This window comes from Pristiophorus japonicus, chromosome 16 (genome assembly GCF_044704955.1).
Source record: "Pristiophorus japonicus isolate sPriJap1 chromosome 16, sPriJap1.hap1, whole genome shotgun sequence".
Taxonomy (NCBI): Eukaryota; Metazoa; Chordata; class Chondrichthyes; family Pristiophoridae; genus Pristiophorus; species Pristiophorus japonicus.
Window position 1 is genome coordinate 128,573,810 of NC_091992.1, and position 18,835 is coordinate 128,592,644.

The 18,835-nt window shown below is 40.8% G+C and overlaps 1 protein-coding gene across 1 annotated transcript in view; it reads right to left on the bottom strand.

Moving 5' to 3' along the window:
• Positions 1-18,835, bottom strand: part of smurf2 (SMAD specific E3 ubiquitin protein ligase 2) — a 237,643-nt gene that overhangs the window by 107,735 nt on the left and 111,073 nt on the right. The window contains exon 3 of the mRNA XM_070857868.1: positions 4,658-4,696. Within this exon, the coding sequence (XP_070713969.1) occupies positions 4,658-4,696 (39 nt within the window). The remainder of the gene's footprint in view (positions 1-4,657; positions 4,697-18,835) is intronic.

Here is an 18,835-nt window from a genome sequence, read left to right on the forward strand (position 1 = left end):
ATTTAGGGATGCATATGTCAGAGTATTTTGGGGTAATTCGCATCACTGACACAGGGAGTCAAAGCCTCACCCAGTCCTGTATTACTAGTCTTGATGGAAAAAGTTTCCTCCAACTCAACATCTCCTCAAAGATGCTATTTTGTATGCTACTCATGCAGCAAGTAAATGTCGCGCTTTTCCATTCCGACGTGATTTCAACCAGGAGATTGCCACCTTTGACCAAATCACATGTATTTCTTAAATGTTAAATCCTGTGATCTTTCAATTAAAAAAAAAAATCAGTAAAATTTGTCTGCCTGTCATTTAAAATCTATATTGCAACATTATGACATGACACTGTGGGCATTTTTGTTCAGCTATTTTCATACATGCAGGAACAGCTGTGTTTTTTGTGAATGTCATAAATTCTGAAGCAGAAGAACAGTGCTGCTCAATGACCAGAGCAGTAGCCCACGTGTCAAGCACCATCATTTATCCTCTTCTCTCCATAGCTTACTTTTATAAAGTAAATTAATCATGACCCCCAACTCTCAAATATATACTAAAGTACCCTTTTCTCTATAATTTCTTCCATCATATTTTGTCCTATTCTTGTAGAATTTGTATCTTAGCACCATCTCAGAATTCTTCAGTAAATTAATATACACAATGATGTTTTACGGCTCTGGTAGGACTTTATTATTAAAACTAATAAATAAGATTTAAAGACAGTCAAAGGCCATGATGTACAATTGTGGGCATGAATTTAACTGTGCCACACTTAAACTACATTGGGTCAGGCCGTGCACCACTCTGCCTGTATTCAATCCAATTAATAGAGCACTAACACATTACATTGTTCAAGTCTCCTACACCAATAGTGAAGTCGTGCAACACTTTTTCCCTTCCCTACTCACTTTATAATGTAATTAACATCGCGGCCAAAAATATACTGCATGGCAGTCTGCCTCAGCGAGACATGGTTTTTCATTTATGTTGTATTTGATGCGTTTGACTGAGCTAATTTTGCCCAGTTATAGGATTGGGGGTGGTGGGTGCGGAACATCTTTCAGCTATGTAACAGCTGAAAGATGCTAAGAAAAAAATTATAACCAGTTCGGAGGTTGTTCCATACTCTTACGCTGCAGTTAGGGGATATTTATCTTCATGTATGCACACTTAATAGCTTACAAACCAGGCTATATTAGGATATATAACAAGCTGAAATATAAAAATAGGAAGTGCTTTGGAGTTCTGTAATTTTATAAGAACAGATTAGGACATTAAAGTGCCAAACCTCAACTACACTTTTTCGATTTATAGGTAGGAGCTGAAGTCACCCACCTGATTTTCATATAAATGTCCTCTCTGGAACCCCATTTTGTCTCTCATCTCCCTTACCTCCTTTCCTGATGGCACTGACTCCCTTGGTGGTGTATGGTTCCATGGGCACTGGTTTCTCTCTGCTTGCTCAAGCCCACATAGCCATTCTTCAGTGACATTTTGACAGTGAGAATCAGCAGGCTATTCAACTGAGGAGAACATCTTGCTGAGCCCAACCTTGTAAGACTAACTTTCCCTCTCCAATTCAAGAAGTCAACTCAATATGTTTCATCACTTTCCCTCAGCCCCAATGTTAAAAACTGTTTTAAGTACACAGCTTGCTGGTTTGTCACAGTCGGATGCAGGTTCAGAGTAAACACAGTAAGCAGAGCCCGAGACAAAAGAGAAAGATCAGCAGACTAGTCAATTCAAGCTTCTCTTGCACATCTTCAAGCAGACACTGAGGTATGGTGTATTTCTACTAGGAAACTTAAACTTTGGGTGAGAGAGAGGTGGGGGGGCGCAGGGCGGCTGGAGGGGAAAAAAGAACAGAAAGTGAATAAAGTCAGTTCTCAGTCAAGTTTGTGTTTTAAACAGCAATCATTAGCAAAACTTTATCTATTGAGCTAGTCTTGCTATTCTGTTTGCAACCTCAGTGTCGTATTGGACCCCAAGCCGAGCTTCCGACCACAAATTCTCTCCGACACAAAGACCACCTACTTTACTTCTGTAATATGTCCTTCTCTGGCCCTGCCTGACCCCATCTGCTGTTGCAATCATCATCCATGCCTTTGCTACCTCCAGACTTGATTGTTCCAATGCTCTGCTGGCCGGGCTCCCAAAATGTTGCTGTTCATGCGTCCCATTCAACCATCCCCCGTGCTCACTTATCTATATTGACTCACGGACCAGTAATGCCGCGGTTTAAAAATTCTCATTCTAGTGTTCAAATCCCTCCATGGCCTCGCCCCTCCCCAAGCCTTACAACCCTCCAAGAACTCTGCGTTCCTCCAACTCTGACTTCTTGTGCATTCTTCGCCACACCATTGGCAGCCGTGCCTTCAGCCATCTAGGGCCCCAAACTCTGAAATTCCCTCCTTAAACTTCTCCGTCTGTCTAACATCTCCTTCTTTCGCTCGGTGTCAATTTTGTTTGGGATTACATTGCTGCGAAACACCTCGAGACGTTTTAAAGGCACTATATAAATACAAGTTGTTGTGGTATTCTAATTAAACAATGCATGAAAACAGTTCCACTGTTGAACTCCGATGTTCCTCTTGGATCACCCTGTGCTAATTAACCCTACAGGCAATGATTATATTCTTATTCCAACCCATGCTGTTTGTTACAATGCACGAGCACTGCAAATGGCCAAAGAAACCAGAACAGGATTTTATTAATTATAACGGATCATTTATACATCAAACTATGAAAACCTTTTTACATGTGTTTTTGGAGAAAACAAAACAGTTAGAATCTTCAATTTTTTACTGCATTGTTCTTTCTCTTAAAAATATTCAAAAGGGACAAAGTTAATCAGGTAGCCTTGGCTTTAACATAAATATAATATAACTTGAAGTTAATTTATAGAATCCATTAATCCAACAACTTTCAGTAGGAACATAGAAAATAGATGCAGCAGCAGGCCATTCGGCCTTTCAAGCCTGCACCACCACTTAATTTGATCATGGCTGATCATGCAACTTCAGTACCCCACTCCCACCTTCTCTCCATACCCTCTGATCCCTTTAGCTGTAAGGGCCACATCTAACTCCCTCTTGAATATATCCAACGAACTGGCCCCAACAACTTTATGGTAGAGAATTCCACAGGTTAATAACTGTCTGAGTGAAGAAGTTTCTCCTCATCTCGGTCCTAAATGACTTACCCCTTATCCTTAGACTGTGACCCCTGGTTCTGGACTTCCCTATCATCGTGAACATCCTGTATCTAACCTGTCCAGTCCAGTCATAATTTTATATGTTTCTATGAGATCCCCTCTCATTCTTCTAAATTCCAGTGAGTATAAGTCTAGCCGATCCAGTTTTTCTTCATGTCAGTTCTGCCATCCCGGAAATTAGTCTGGTGAACCTTCGCTGCACTCCCTCAATAGCACAAATGTCCTTCCTCAGACTAAGAGACCAAAACTGCACACAATACTCAAGGTGTGGTCTCACCAAGGCCCTGTACAACTGTCCTCTTGCTATGAAGGCCAGCATGCCATTTGCTGTATTACAATTGATAGTCATCATACCATGAAGTGAGGGAGATAGGCTAGTGCACTCACTGTTAACTTCCTGATCGCATCTGTGTTGCACAGCACAGAAGATAGTGGAATAATCAGGTGAAATTTCCCTATAGGGTCACACGTGGTGGCCAGTGAGGATGATGTATGGAGTAGGTCGCGCTGGTTTGAGAAATGAGAAGCTTATATCAATACTTCATGCCTAAATATGCCACTTGGCCCACTGATTTTGTCGACTACAGAAACATACTGGTGCTCCACTAATTTCTTTGTGTGATATGCAACTGAGCTATAGACTAGGTAGGTCCCAGGTTCAATCTCTGGTTTGTGCTGAATTAACGGGCATCAACTGGCAATGCAGTACTACATTAGGCTACACTAAGCTACACTGTCCCTGGGACTGAGAAGGAAGAAAGCTAGCTGTTAGCCAATGACTCCTGCTGTAAAATACATACGAGAACATAGGGCTGGGAGGTGATGCCCCCACAGTTCAATGGACCACTAATACTCAATATTGAAGTTCACACATGAATGTCAACTAGACAGGTCAGTGGAGGGCTGCCAGTACCCTTGGAACCGTGCCAGAGTGAGCAACCAGGGGTTGCTTATGGTACATACTTCCAGGAGAGAATGGCTGGTGGTGGGGGTAAACAAAGGATGAACAGGAAAGGGAAACAAGAACATTGAAACATACAGCTCCATGCAAATCTAGTGACATTATTCAGTTTACACACAGCCAAATCAGTAATGGTGAAGTTACTCTATTGGGCAGTTTAGTCAACAGTCACTGCTATTCAGTGTATCTAAACTCATTAGAACACAATCTCTCCAAATACTACCAATTTGGATCAGTTCTTATAAATCTGAAGTGTATAAATATCATACCTCAGAAATGTCTGAGTTTCATACACTTGAATTTGACTAGCGTTGTATACTAAACTACAAATAAAATAGCTTTCTGGCAAGTGTTTTTTTTAAGCCTACTTTACACTACTCCTCAACGGAACGATATGTAAAAATCTTTAAAGTGCATTATTATACAATTAACTCATAGGTTTATTAACATTGCCAAGATAGTCTTGTCTAGTGACATGCAGCTGGAATACTTACGGAAGAAGTCTTTCTTCACCAAATTCTTAGCACATAATACTAGAAATAAAAATAAAGGAAAAAATTAAAGTCTGAAACAACATTTATTTTGATTCCAGTAACTTAATAAAATGTCCCAAGCACTTTGATTAATGTTGATTTAAACAATGCAACTCATTAGATAGGATCAATTATCGATTAAAGAAAACTACAAATGCTGTTAATCGTAAACCACCACTAGGAAAGAAGGCCCTACTAAAAATATTATAGCATTGGACGGAAATTACGTACCATAAGCAGCCCTTGCTTGCTCACTCTGTGGTACAGTTTCAAGGGTACTGAAATTAAGTTAAATTGATCCCATCTTGGATCGCTATGAAATCAATGCCAATACTATGACTAGCTACCACAGCACTAAAATCCCAGTTACACTTCAAACGTTTCTTATTGCCACTGGTGTGAATATCCCTATAACGTGGAACTATGTTCTATCCATTTAACCTTTTTAAACAAAAAGATATTTAAGCATCTTATTTAAAATAAAACATCCATTCTCAAATCCATATATCATCAAATAGCAATCATGTACTCAAAGGCATATGTTTGTTTTCAAGCACAGCAGTGATCGATTGGACACAAGTAGCTGAACGTCATTCAATTCTGTATCTCCCAATGAATGGGCGTTGTTTTTTTTTAAATACTTAGAAATAACGACCACCAATTACATGATCATGAAACAGAGTCCCAAATTACAAAAGTCACACCAGCAAGGAGTACATTTCTGCAGAAATTCACAAAGCTATAGGAGCCATCACAGTATTGATATTAAACCCTTGTATCGTGATGTAGTGCCACTGAGTGCGGACATGTATTTCTCTCGTCATTGATAGCACTCCTGAACATAAACAATCCAATCGCCAGAAAACTGATGGCGGCGCACAAACTAGGTTTTCGTGGGTCTTGCAATCTACCAGCTCTTCTATTAATTGTCTGTTAGACACTGTCCTGGTTCAATGCAATAGTGTTTATTTTACAGCACAAAATAAGGTGATATTGCAAAAGCACTGATGAACGGTACTGGCTCGGTCAATTTATCGGCTTCCCATCACCCGAACCAGCCAGTAAAGTCATTTATTTCAAGTCCATAGCTCTCAGTGCATTGCGATAATGTACTGCACAGAATAAATGGTTCCTTTTTCAGAATATAGGATTGCCTAATGACAATAAAAGTGTGTGAAAGCGGTGTAGAGCACTAGTTTGTGTCACTCTCCAAGGGTATATGGTAAAAGTGGTATCAAATTAGATATATTTAACTTAACCTACTTGTATATGGAGCATGTGAGTAATATGGTTTGCTGATCCCAACAGTATACATGGTAGATTGCAGACCAAGGATCAGTAAAGCTCTTAAAATCTATATTTGATGCAAAGAGTTAAGAAATTAATCAACCTTTTCTTAATCAAAAGTCCTGACATTTAGCAGCAAGATCAATTTATTTACAAACACAAGCTCAGGACTCATCTACAAGAGACTGCATTAACATGCTACAAATCAGTGAAAACTACTCTGAAAACTCGACAAAAGAAATCAATTTCAATCGGTTTGCAATGCTTCAACATTTCACTCATTTCTGATTCACACACAGGCAGACAATGCTTTATTCTTAAATGCTGTACCAGAACCCAATGGGTTAATTAAGCACAGCAAGTAGCAGACAATAATTTTGAACTAATAGCATCTTGCATGTTGTTGGTTATTGCAGCTGTCTACTTCAGCTGTCTGCAGTACAAAACCTAAAACATGTTCAGTGATGTACCTTGAGAAAATGAGTACATGGATGGACTAATTATAAATAATATAATCTGTCAGGCTAAGAGAATTACACTTTCATAGCCACTGTACAATGACTGCAGCTTATCTGGCTGAGGATACCTGGGCATATCACTCAAGCATGCCCATGGAAAACTAAAAAGTGTCTATTAGACCAAATCTGGAGCTGCACAGAAGATGTCCAACCTGACAAAGAATAATGTCTTTGATATGGGAGCAGGGAATGAAACAACACTGAATTGTAAGGAAAAAAATACAAGCACGTAAATTCAGCACAAAAGCAAATCCTCACATAATATAGCATGGATTGTGATAAACGAGGTTCTTATCAACCCAGTTAGTATGTTTTAATCAGTTTCATCGTAGTCAATTCGACTAATTTACTGTTTTCAGGAAAAAATGCTTTTGATTTTGTGTATGCTGGGGGGTGGGGAACAGAAAGAGGAAAGAGAGAAAGATGGTTCAATTTAAGTATGCCTCATGCAATGTTCTCCAATACATTAGTCACTAATGGCTATTTGGGAATTAAGATGTGGATAATTGCATTTTTGATTAGTAAATAAAAAAATGAGTAATAGTCATTGAACATGTGATGCCAATAATCACATTCGCAAGACGTAAACATGTGTAAATTATCTGTGTTGGGCATTTATTGGTAAAATGGTAAGACGAAAAGCAGAGTGCGCAAGTGTTTTTTGATCACTGCGTGCTCTTTCTTCCTTGTCCACTGCTCATTAGTTATCTGCTAAAATGGTGTCCAACATGAGTGAAAATGCAGGACTTCAGCACCAATGGAAACACCAACATACATTGTATAGAGAGGGAAGCTGTCATCGTGATCAGTTCAACCAACCAGAATAACCGCTCTAGGCCAGCCGATGAAATCAAGCCCGACTAATAACTAGCAACTCCCAACAGGGCAATTTATGGCAATTTATCCAACCATGTTATAGATGGCGAGGGGGCCTGGAGGGGGTTGTGCGAGTCAACATTCTCAGCAATCACCCTGATAAAGTCAAAGTACCATTCACAACTACTGGGCACAAACCTAGAAGCTGCACTGTGTGCAGTGTCTGATAAATTCATGCCAGAGTTCCAAACGATGGTGAAACAGAAAGATTGTGAAGTTTTCCACTGAATGATGGCAGATGCTTAATTAAATATACGTTAAGTATATTTACCTGTATTGTTTCTACTAAATTTATTGCATGCGGCTAGCTGTGTCGCCGTGGCCACACCTGTGGCTTGCCAATTTCTATTAGACAACGCTGGCCTAGTGATGCATTGTGGGAAAATTGCAGAAGTTTGTTCCATTACTTACAGGGTTCAACAGGGTGGATGCAGGGAGGATGTTTCCCCTGGCTGGGAAGTCTAAAACTAAAGGATCAGAGTCTCAGAATAAGGGGTCGGCCATTTAAAACTATGACCAGATTTTTTTACTCAGGGGGTTGTGAATCTTTGGAATTCTGTACCCCAGTGGGCTGTGGAGGCTCAGTCGTTGAGTATATTCAAGACAGAGATCGATAGAATTGTTGGATATTAAGGGATTATCGGGATAGTGGAGTTGAGGTAAAAGATCGGCCATGATCCTATTGAATGGCGGAGTAGGCTCGAGGGGCCAAATGGCCTACTCCTGCTCCTATTTCATGTTATGTTACGTTCTTATGTATTTTAATGATTCAGGAAGGAATTTCCCAGTATTTGAGAGGTTTTTTTGTCCCTCCAAGGAGTTAGCATTTCTTCCAGTTGGTGAACACTGATGGGCCAGGTGGTCTATTTTTTAAAACCTCTCTCTTCATATGTATAAATCACAGAATGCAATCCATAAATCTAAGAAAATCCTGTGACGAACACAATTTGACTTATCTCGTGACTATTAACCTGTGGCCCCTGATAGTTGTTCCAGTGTCTCTTTTCCTGACTATTTTGATATCCTCATCATTCAACTTTCCTGCCTCAACAAATCACTCCTTATCCAGGAAGAGAGGCAAGAACATATGCACCAAACATAGACAACAGCAGTAGTAGGCCATTCGGCCCTTCGAGCCTGCACCACCATTCAAAATCATAGCTGATCCTCTATCTCCATATTCTCACTTTCTCCCCATACTCCTTGATGCCTTTTGTGTCCAGAAATCTATCGCTTTCTTAAATATATCCAGTGACTTGGCCTTCTGAGGTAGAGAATTCTACAAGTTCACCACTGAGTGAAGAAATTTCTCCTCATCTCCGTCCTAAATTTCCTGCCCAGTATCGGAGACGGTGACCCCTTGTTCCAGACTTCTCAACCAGGGGAAACATCCTCCCCGCATCCAGTCTGTCCAGCCGTGTCAGAATTTTATATGTTTCAATGAGATCCCCTCTCATTCTTCTAAACTCTAGTGAATACAGGCCTAGTCGACCCAATCTCTCCTCATACAACAGTCCTGCCATCCCAGGAATCAGTCTGGTGAACCTTCAATGCACTCCCTCCATAGCAAGTACATCCTTTCTTGAGACCAAAACTGCACACAATACTCCAGTTGTGGTCTCACCAAGACCCTGTATAACTGTACTAAGACATCCTTGCCCCTGTACTCAAATCCTCTTGCAATGAAGGCCAACATACCATTTGCCTTCCTAACTGCTTGCTGCATCTGCAGGTTTGCTTTCAATGACTGGTGTACAAGGACACCCAGGTCCCTTTGTACATCGACGTTTCCCAAGCTATCACCATTTAAATAATACTTTGTCTTTATGTTTTTCCTACCAAAGTGGATTACTTCCCATTTATCCACGTTATACTGTATCTGCCATGTGTCTGCCCACTCACTCAACCTATCCAAATCGCCTTGCAGCGTCTTTGCATCCTCCTCACAACCCATCTAGTTTTGTGTCGTCAGCAAACTTGGAAATATTTCATTTGGTTCCCTCATCCAAATAAAATATTTATATATATTGTGAATAGCTGGGGCCCAGTGGTACCCCCCTAGTCACTGCCCGCCAAAAAGACCTGTTTGCTCCTACTCTGTTTCCTGTTAGTTAACCAATTTTCAATCCAAGCCAGTATATTACCCCCAATCCTATGTGCTTTAATTTTGCACACTCACCTCTTATGTGGGACTTTATCAAAGGCCTTCTGAAAATCCAAATACACTACATCCACTGGTTCTCCCTTATCTATTCTATCAGTTACATCCTCAAAAAACTCCAGTAGGTTTGTCAAACACTATTTTCCTTTCATAAATCCATGTTGACTTTGTCTAATCCCGTTAATATTTTCTAAATGTCCCGTTATTCCATCCTTTATAATAGACTTGAGCATTTTCCCTACTACTGATATTAGGCTAATAGTTCCCTGTTTTCTCTCTCCCTCCTTTAAGTAGTGGGGTTACATTTGCCACCCTCCAATCTGCAGGAACTGTTCCATAATCTATAGAATTTTGGATGATGACAACCAATGCATCCACTATTTCCACGGCTACCTCTTAGTGTCCTCTGGGATGCAGATTATCAGGCTGGGGATTCATCGGCTTTCAGTCCCATTAGTTTCTCCAGCAATATTTTCTTACTAATAATCATTTCCTTGAATTCCTCTTGCTCACTAGACCCTAGGTTCACTAGCATTTCTGAGACGTTATTTGTGTCCTCTTCCGTGAAGACAGAACTGAAGTATTTATTTAATTGTTCTGCCATTTCCTTGTTCCCCATTATAAATTCTCCCGTTTGACTGTAAAGGACCTAAATTTGTCTTCACTAATCTTTTTATTTTTGCATACTTGTAGAAATTTTTGCAGTCGGTTTTTAATGTTCCTTGCAAATTTACTCGTACTTTATTTTTCTCCTCTTAATCAATCGCTAGGTCCTTTTTTGTTGAATTCTAAACTGCTCCCAATCTTCAGGCTTGCTAACTTTTCTGGCAACTTTGTATGTATGACTCCTCTTTGGATCCAATACTATCCTTAATTTCTTTTGTTAGCCATGGTTGGGTCACTTTTCCTTTTGTGTTTTTGCGCCAGAAAGGAATGTATAACTGTTGCAATTCATGCATTCGTTCCTTAAATGTTAGCCATTGCCTATCTACCGTCATGTCTTTTAATGAATCTTCCCAATCTATCATAGCCAATTTATTCCTCATAGCATCGTAGTTTCCTTTATTTAGACTTAGGACTTTAGTTTCGGTTTGGACTATTTCACTTTCTTTCCATCTTAATAAAGAATTCAATGATGTTATGGTCACTCTTCCCTAAAGGACCCCACGCAACAAGACTATTAATTAACCCCTTCTCATTGCACAATACCCAATCTAGGATAGCCTGTTCCCAAGTAGGCTCAATGTACTGGTCTAAAAAAAAAACATCTTGTACAGTCCAGGAATTCATCGTCCACAGTATTATTATTAATTTGGTTTAGCCAGTCTATGTGTAGATTAAGGTCACCTACAATTACTGTAGTACCCTTGTTACATGCATCTCTAATTTCCTGTTTGATGCCATCCCCTACATTACCACTACTGCTTAGAGGCCTAAAGGCAACTCCCACCAATGTTTCCTGCCCCTTGGTGCTCTTTAGCTCCACCCAGACTGATTCTACATCTTTATTTTCTGAGCCAATATCCTTTCTCACAAACCGTTCTGATTTCATCCTTTACTAACAATGCCACACCACCCCCTTTTCCTTTTTGTCTGTCCTTCCTAAATATCGAATACCCTTGGATATTCAGTCCCCAACCCTGGTCATCCTGCAACCATGTCTCCGTAATTGCAACTATATCGTACCCGTTTACATCTATTTGTGCTGCTAATTCGTCGACCTTATTACGAATGCTTCGTGCATTCAGATATAGCGCTTTTAGATTTGTCTTTTTATTATTATTATTATTATTAGCCATCTTAACATTTTTTTTGTACTATAGCCCTATTTGTCTTATCACTATTTTCTCTTACCTGGACCCTATTTGTTAGTGAACTCTTGTCTGTATGCTCTGTCCCTTCCTGACATAATCTAGTTCTCCTTACCACAATCACTTTCTTGCATGGCTTCCTTTTCTTTTCTCTTTAGCATTCTAGATTTCACTCCACTCTTTGCTCCCCCCCCCCCCCTATTTAGTTTAAAGTCTTATCGACCTCCCCAGTTATTCGATTTGCTAGAACTCTGGTCCCAGCACAGTTCAGGTGTAGTCTGTCCCCATGGAGCAGCTCTCTCCTTCCCCGAGTATTGGTGTCAGTGCCCCATAAATCGAAACCCATTTCTCCCACACCAATCTCTGAGCTACGCATTCATCTCCCTGATTCTATTGACCCCATGCCAATTTGCTCGTGGCTCAGGTAATAATCCAGAGATTATTACCTTTGTAGTTCTGCTTTTCAATTTAGTCCAGAGCTGCTCAAACTCTCTCCGCAGAACCTCTTTTAGTCCTACCTATATCATTGGTACCGATGTGTACCATGACAACTGCATCCTTCCCCTTCACGTTCTTCTCCAGCCCGGAGATGTCCTTTACCCTGGCACCGGGCAGGCAACACAGCCTTCACGACCCATGCTCTCGGCTGCAGAGAACCTTATCTAGCCCCCTAACTATACAATCCCCTACTACAACCACCTTCCTCTTTACTCCCCCTACTTGAATGGCTTTCTGCACCACACTGCCTTGGTCAGTCTGCTCGTCCACCCCGCAGTATGCACACTTGTCCACAAGGGTTGCAAGAACCTCAAATCTATTGGACAAGTGCAGGGACCGAGGTTCCTGCAATACTACCTTCTACAAAATGGATTTCAAGGCCAGCTTTAAAGCTAAATCAAAAACATTCCCATCTCGTGGCCTACTTTACAGGACAGATCTCCCTGCTAACTTAAGGAAAGGTAACTTCGATGGTATGAGACGTGAATTGGCTAGAATAGACTGGCAAATGATACTTAAAAGGGTTGACGGTGGGTAGGCAATGGCAAACATTTAAAGATCACATGTATGAACTTCAATTGTACATCCCTGTCTGGAGTAAAAATAAAATGGGGAAGGTGGCTCAACCGTGGCTAACAGGGAAATTAAGGATAGTGTGAAATCCAAGGAAGAGGCATATAAAATGCCCAGAAAAAGCAGCAAACCTGAGGACTGGAAGAAATTTAGAATTCAGCAGAGGAGGACAAAGGGTTTAATTAGGAGGGGGGAAAGAGAGTATGAGAGGAAGCTTGCCGGGAACATAAAAACTGACTGCAAAAACTTCTAGAGATATGTGAAGAGAAAAAGATTAATGAAGTCAAACGTAAGTCCCTTGCAGTCAGAATCAGGTGAATTTATAATGGGGAACAAAGAAATGGCAGACCAGTTGAACAAATACTTTGGTTCTGTCTTCACGAAGGAAGACACAAATAATCTTCCGGAAGTACTAGGGGACTGAGGGTCTAGTGAGAAGGGGGAACTGAGGATATCCTTATTAGGTGGGAAATTGTGTTAGGAAAATTGATGGGATTGAAGGCCGATAAATCCCCGGGGCCTGATAGTCTGCAACCCAGAGTACTTAAGGAAGTGGCCCTAGAAATAGTGGATGCATTGGTGATCATTTTCCAACAGTCTATCGACTCTGGATCAGTTCCTATGGACTGGAGAGTAGCTAATGTAACAACACTTTTTAAAAAAGAGGGAGAGAGAAAACGGGTAATTATAGGCCAGTTAGCCTGACATCAGTAGTGGAATCAATGTTGGAATCAATTATTAAAAATGAAATAACAGCGCATTTGGAAAGCAGTGACAGGATCGGTCCAAGTCAACATGGATTCATGAAAGGGAAATCATGCTCGACAAATCTTCTGGAATTTTTTGAGGATGTAACTAGCAGAGTGGACAAGGGAGAATCAGTGGATGTGGTGTATTTGGATTTTCAAAAGGCTTTTGACAAGGTCCCACACAAGAGATTGGTGTGCAAAATCAAAGCACATGGTATTGGGGGTAATGTACTGATGTGGATAGAGAACTGGTTGGCAGACAGGAAACAGAGTCGGGATTAACGGGTCCTTATCAGAATGGCAGTGACTAGTGGGGTGCCGCAGGGCTCAGTGCTGGGACCCCAGCTATTTACAATATACATTAATGATTTGGATGAAGGAATTGAGTGTAATATCTCCAAGTTTGCAGATGACACTAAACTGGGTGGTGGTGTGAGCTGTGAGGAGGACGCTAAGAGGCTGCAGGGTGACTTGGACAGATTAGGTGAGTGGGCAAATGCATGGCAGATGCAGTATAATGTAGATAAATGTGAGGTTATCCACTTTGGGGGCAAAAACACGAAGACAAATTATCTGAGTGGCGGCAGATTAGGAAAAGGGGAGGTGCAACAAGACCTGGGTGCCATGGTAAATCAGTCATTGAAAGTTGGCATGCAGGTACAGCAGGCGGTGAAGAAGGCAAATGGTATGTTGGCCTTCATAGCTAGGGGTTTTGAGTATAGGAGCAGGGAGGTCTTACTGCAGTTGTACAGGGCCTTGGTGAGGCCTCACCTGGAATATTGTGTTCAGTTTTGGTCTCCTAATCTGAGGAAGGACGTTCTTGCTATTGAGCGAGCGAAAGTTCACCAAACTGATTCCCGGGATGGCTGGACTGACATATGAGGAGAGACTGGATCGACTGGGCCTTTATTCACTGGAGTTTAGAAGGATGAGAGGGGATCTCATCCTTCTAAACATATAAAATTCTGACGGGACTGGAGAGGTTAGATGCAGGAAGAATGTTCCCGATGTTGGGGAAGTCCAGAACCAGGGGACACAGTCTAAAGATAAGGGGTAAGCCATTTAGGACTGAGATGAGGAGAAACTTCTTCACTCAGAGTTGTTAACCTGTGGAATTCCCTACAGCAGAGTTGTTGATGCCAGTTCATTGTATATATTCAAGAGGGAGTTAGATATGGCCCTTATGGCTAAAGGGGTCAAGGGGTATGGAGAGAAATCAGGAAAACGGTACTGAGGTGAATGATCAGCCATGATCTTATTGAATGGTGAGGCAGGCTCGAAGGGCCAAATGGCCGACTCCGGCACCTATTTTCTATGTTTCTAATTGTGTTCTATCATTCCCCCGAGATGGTGCACTCTTAACACCAAGATGGGAACCACAAGGCACAAGGGTGACTTCAGCAGAGTTTTTCATGGCTGGTGCTCCGGTTGTATGAATAGAAATTTAATACATCACTACCACCAAACCACTTTCTCGTCCAATTTTAAATGGTAATATGGTACAAAGATTCCCTGACAGTCTGGTACAGTAGTTCCAGTGGTAGAATCCTGTAATCCCAAATCACAAGGGTCATAAATCTCAATCCCAGCATTCAATTACATTCAAACCTGCCTTGAGTGAATTTTGCTTGTTCGCATCATGACAGACTCCCAAACACCATTTCAAATGGAAAGCAATTTCCACTTGGGAGGTTGGCCACACTTTTTTTTGGAGGAGATGGAGAGAAACAGAAATGTGACACCAAAGTTGTATTTTTCTAACATTTTAGTAAATATAGGTGAGAAACCATTATGTTTGCCCTTCCTGTACAGATGATAGACAACACAAACAGAAGTAATTTCACAAACATACCAGTAGCGACCGACTGTCGATCTATGGAGGTAAAGCAATGATCTGGTTTGCAACCATGTTTATGCAAAATAAAAAAGGCTCACAGAGACAGAATTATACGGCTAAGTAGGTAATGAGATTTTTCCCCAAAAGCTGATGTGTGCCAAGCATTTCATGCACTCTTTGCAAGTACTGCTTTGTTAGTTTTTTTTTAAAAAGATTAATCCGTCAGCTGCTGTTTGATCAAAGGAGCCCAGCCAGGCCTGTATAGTGCATTAATAGCCTCTGGGATAAAAGTGAAGAGAAATTATCTAGGACACAGAGTCTGGGATAGATCCTATGGGGGTAGACAGTGTCCCCATGGGACAAAAAAAGTCTGATTTAATTACAAAGATGAATTATTCAAGATCCAACAAATGTAATTCTAAAAATCAGTCACCTAAATGACCACATCACGTATTTTCCTGAAACCAGTATTGCACATGCACTCCGATGAAAATATAGGAGGGGAGTGGCTGCACCAAGAGCTGTAATGAAATGTTGGCAACAGTTCATTTCCAATCTAACCTTGATTACGATGGGTGGAAGCTATACCCAAAAGTAATGGAATTATCTAAAACATAACTGAGCTTACATAATAATGTGATACTGCAATGATATATACTAAAGCACAGAAATTCAAACTTTTAAAACGACATGTACACATGCTATCAGAGACATTGGTCAATCCACTGCTAATAATACTATTTAGTTATGCCCAAACATAGTAAGTCGACTGGAATCTGGAACCAAAAGTTAGTTTTAGAAATTAAGGGCAAATTTTGCTTCTCTCAAACCTTCCTCACTTCATCTCCTTCACATGCTGTTCTCTGTGCCACTTGTCTGATAGACTAACTGTTCATTCTCTCTTCCCAGAACTCTGGCTACTTCTGCTCCTAGGCCAACCACCAGGAGGCGTATAACAGCTACTATCTAGCACCAAGATCTGAGGCAGAGAAATTCTTGCATTCTGCTGATCAGGAACGGAACAGAGGAAAATCAAAATATGCTTCCTCCCATTCCATGGCTACCATTTGTTTTGCACATCACTGGTGCATTTTGTTCCAGTTAGATTCCGATCAGACACAACACTGGATCACTTTTATTTTTAAATGTTCTTGGAATATGAGCGACATTTGAGACAGTGTGAGCCTTATTGCACCACTGCCGATGGAGATTCCAGAATGGTGCTAGATAAGATATTCTTTAAGGAATGACTATGCATGTCCCAGTCAGGATTTATATAGTGGTTTAACATCTCTTCTGAAGGGAGGCACTTTTGACAATGTAACACTCCCCCAGTACTAAACTGAAGTGTCAGTCAGGATTACATGCTCAAACCTTAGCGGGGTTTGAACCTATCACCTTTGGACTCCATGCTAGCAGTGGTACCAACTGAGCCAAGCAGGCACTTCGACATTCAGCCTAGACTATCTGTATGTATTGACTCAAACTTTTCCTCATGACCATCACCCTACTTAATTCTGTTTGTACACAACATAGATATGCAGTACCTTTACTCAGGGGTTCCCAAACTGTGGTACACAAGACATCTCTGGAGGTTCGCGGGAAAAAAATTGTCTAACGGTGGATTTTATTTATTAATTATTTTATTTATTGCATTTTTATAATAGGCTACGAAGACAATGTGGGAAATAGTTATTTCAAGTAGGAAATTTACTTCCAAGATGCATCAATGAGAACACAGATACACAGAGACGATGACGTACAGAGGCCTCGCCTTCAATCACCAAACACTACAGCGTGGTTTCAGTTGCTCAGCTGAGTTCAGAAATCAGTCGGGGTTTTTTGTTGTTGTATACATCGCACTACAATTATATTTGCCGGAACACAACAGTAAAAATGGGTTAAAATATTAAATCTGTATGCTGGGCAGCTGGGAAATCTGGAAGGGAGTACACAATATGTAAAGTTTGGGAACCTCTGCTCTAAAAATGCAACATCCTCATGACTTAACCCATTTACAGTTGTGAAAATTAAACAAGAAATACATAGAGATTTTACTGTTTGTTGACTTTATAGCAAACAAAACACTGCACATACTACCATATAATAACTAATAACGTACAATTTAAGCTGCATATCCGTCCCTCCCATGACTGCTTGTAGTCACAATAACATAACACTTTAAAAATTAAATTAATTGCTTTCGAAGTGTTCATCATAGGCAGTCCCTCGGAATCGAGGAAGACTTGCTTCCACTCTTAACATGAGTTCTTAGGTGACTGAACAGTCCAATACGAGAACCACAGTCTCTGTCACAGGTGGGACAGATAGTCGTTGAGGGAAGGGGTGGGTGGGACTGGTTTGCCGCACGCTCTTTCCGCTGCCTGCACTTGATTTCTGCATGCTCTCGGCGATGAGACTCGAGGTGCTCGCGCCCTCCCAGATGCACTCCCTCCACTTCGGGCGGTCTTTGGACAGGGACTCCCAGGTGTCAGTGGGGATGTTGCACTTTATCAGGGAGGCTTTGAGGGTGTCCTTGTAACGTTTCCTCTGCCCACCTTTGGCTCGTTTGCCGTGAAGGAGTTCAGAGTAGAGCGTTTGCTTTGAGAGTCTCGTGTCTGACATGCGAACAATGTGACCTACCCAGAGGAGCTGATCAAGTGTGGTCAGTGCTTCAATGCTGGGAATGTTATATTGTGTTATTCAAGATGTTATATTGTGTTATTCGAAGTGTTATATTGATGTTCAAAGGACATGGTAAGGTGATAGATTAATGAGCATTCTTTCAAGTTTATGTTTGCAAAATAGATTTCACTTTGATGCCACAATTTCAAGTTAAACTCATTTTTTTCCCTCAGCAATTTTTTGGAAGCTTTTAAAGTGTTGTAAAGGTTGGTCAATTGATTATATGCCTGCCCTGGCTAATGCAGCAAGAAAACATTAGTTTCATTCTTGCATTGGAAAAGTCAGTATACTCTACCAGCAAAAAATTATGCACAGCCTCACCTTTAAAAAAACACTGAAGTAGTAAAATGCAGCAAATACTAAAACAGCTCACATCAATAACAACCCATTTGCACAAATGGCAATACATCAACTCAGGTTCTCAAAAGGGAATAAACCCCCATTTCTGTAAACTGCAACAAACTCAAAATGAAAGGCAGCTGTCGCACTTTATGCTACAAATTCTTCACATGCTGGGCTGTAAATTCCATTCTCCTTCCTTCCCACCAAGTTGAACTCCAATTCCTTTCTCCACATTTTGATTGTTTAAAAAATAAATCAGCAATAGAAAAAATTCCTTTTCAGCTTACACCACTAATTTTAATACCCGACAACTATTCTGACCACCTCCTTCTTCCAGAAATCACTGTAAACCTACGCCAAATAATTTTTGCCAAGTAATGTTGCTATTCTCTCAATTCACCACCTTCTGGATATGATGAGCCCTAAGGCATCTGCCAATCATGATTCTCTTGATATGGCTACAAGGTAGCTTTCATCAATAGCCCAAAAGGGAGGAAATGGGATTATCTAGTTTCAGCACTTGGCTTTTGACAGATGCCTTCTGGAACCAAGGTAGAGACCACAGTCCAAAATGATAAATCTTACATCACCATGGAACAGAACATTGGAACACAAAAGAATGATGCGCCACACTTCTCAAAACCTAAAGTATTTGCATTGTCTATTGACAATACTTTAGACATATCAATTCCTGTACTGACTCGTCATTATCAAAGCTTTCTTTAGACACCAGGTTTCAAACCATACATCCTTGCAACACAAGGATTCAAAATTTGGATACATCGAACCCTAAAAAGTCACC